General features: G+C 60.6%; 1 protein-coding gene across 1 annotated transcript in view; it reads left to right on the plus strand.

Moving 5' to 3' along the window:
• Window positions 1-1,414: 1,414 nt before the first annotated feature.
• Window positions 1,415-2,100, plus strand: part of PLLP (plasmolipin) — a gene marked incomplete at its 5' end in the record, with an annotated part of 877 nt that continues 191 nt past the window's right edge. The window contains 2 exons of the mRNA XM_010154315.1: window positions 1,415-1,588; window positions 1,986-2,100. Coding sequence (XP_010152617.1) covers window positions 1,415-1,588; window positions 1,986-2,100 — 289 coding nt within the window. The remainder of the gene's footprint in view (window positions 1,589-1,985) is intronic.

The raw sequence follows: 2,100 nt of genomic DNA on the forward strand, positions 1-2,100 counted from the left end.
GGACAAAGGCTGCTCTGTCTCTTCTGTGACAATGAGCAATGAGAGCTTACGCAGGGCCAGAGCAGCTTCCCAAAGAGCCCTTCTCCTCCCCACCGATGGGAGACGACCCCGTGGTTCCCCTGCTTCACCTGGCTCTGCCCAAAGCCATCCCAACCGCAGCTGGGAAAGAGATGTCATGGCAGCATTTGGGGCACGTTCTCACCCAAGCCTTGCCGTGGGGATCTCCTCAGGATCTTCGGTCGTGCCGGGAAATGTGAAGGGCTGGAGCCTTCTTGCTCCCCAAGAAGCAGGTGCCGGGGCTCCCTGCTTTGCTGTGGTCCAGCTGGGAGGGGATGAAGGTTGGTGAAGCAGAGCCCATCGACCCCTGGCTGGCTGTGTCCGGGTGCTCCGTCTGCAGGAACAAAGAGGAGAAGTTACGGAAAGTGCCCACTCGCCTTGTGACAGCCACTCTTTTCCAGGCTCCATTGCTACGCGCTGCTGTCTCGCCCTCTGCCTGCGCCATCGTGGGTTCGGGGTTTTCAAAATAAGAACAACCCTGCAAACTTGCTGCCACGGCTGCTCCAGGGAGTCCCTGGGGGAGGGGGTGCTGGAGAAGGCGGCTGGTCCCTGGCCACATCGCTGCACACAGCAGGGCAGCATCTCCTCCAAAGATAAGGGGTGGGCACGGCACAGGGAAAGGGAAGGAAATACAAGCCCAAACGAAACGCCACCCTGGGCTGGGCTCTTCCATCCTTGCCTGCCACGGAGCAGAGGGCAGAGACCTGCTCCCAGCCTCTGCCCCACGGGATCTGCCGGGGGCTGCAGGGAGGGGAGGAATTCTGAGCACACCCAGAAACAGACTCACCCACCTGCTTTTCTGTGGGTCCTCTGCCGGCACACGATGCTGCGACTGCTGCACAGTTAAACTGCAGAACGGTGAGCTGTGCACACGGGAGCCACAGGCCAGACCGGACCGAAGCAAACAGTGGAGAGAGGCTGAGAAGCTTGGTTTTGCTTTTTTTAAAACGACGCTGCACCTGGGGGAGGTCAAGGCTGAGCTGGAGCCCCAGAGCCCCCACATCCAGCCCGTGAGATGTCCCTAACGTCAGCACCTGCAGAGACTGGCCCTGGGCACGGGGTTTCTTGGCCTAGAAGGGACCTTTGGTGGCGAGGATGCCCAGGTTTCACCCATCCTGCTTTGCGGGATATCCCCGTGCCGACTCCCAGGGCGGTAGTACCAAGGATGAGCCCATCCCTGAGCAAGGAGGGTTGCAGGAGAGCCCCCTGCTCAAGCTGTCTGCAGGGTCCAGCCCTGCTCTGCGTCTCTCGCGTGCCCCTGCTTTGCTGGAGCCAGGGAGCCCCAGCTGCCGTAGGTACTGGTGGGCAGTGCTCTGCTTTCTCACCCCCCAGCGCTCTTCCCCGTTTCCCCCCGCAGGTGCTGGGCTTGTTGGTGTGGGCTCTCATTGCCAACACAACGTACCACCTCCACGCGGCATACGGCTGGGTGCTGTTCGTGTCCATCTTCTTCTGGATAGCAACGGTCCTTTTCTTGGTGATTTACCTCCTGCAGCTGCAGCTGAAGTTCTATGTGATCCCATGGCCCCTCGTGGTACGTAGCTGAGAGGGAGTGAGGCGGGGGGTCCCAGGTGGGAAACATGCCGGGGAGATGCTCCAAGAGGACCAGGGCTTCAGGGTCTTCCAAGCTGATGGAACAAGTCCCCTGCACGCCAAACGATGACATTGTTTCATCCTGCCCCGCAATTCCTTCGGTAATTCTCAAACCAGGGACTATCAGTCCCAAGGTTAGAGCCACTGTCACTGCTGCGGTCGTGGTGTGAAACCTCTCGGCACAACCCGGGGCTCTTAGATGCGAGTGGCTGGACCCCTCTCCTCTGGTTCTCCCGGGGAAGAGCAAGGAGCGTGAATCCGAGCCTTTGGCTCATCCCTCACACCAGCACGCACGAGCCTGAGCCCAGACCTCACGACCTGCTCTCTGCCTTCCCCAGCTGATGATCTTCAACGCTACAGCCACCGTCCTGTACATCACCGCCTTCGTAACGTGCGCGGCCGCCGTCCAGCCCACGTCCTGGCGGCAGTGGGATTACAACCGGAGAGCCGCAG

This window comes from Eurypyga helias, unplaced genomic scaffold (genome assembly GCF_000690775.1).
Source record: "Eurypyga helias isolate BGI_N326 unplaced genomic scaffold, ASM69077v1 scaffold28840, whole genome shotgun sequence".
NCBI lineage: Eukaryota > Metazoa > Chordata > Aves > Eurypygiformes > Eurypygidae > Eurypyga > Eurypyga helias.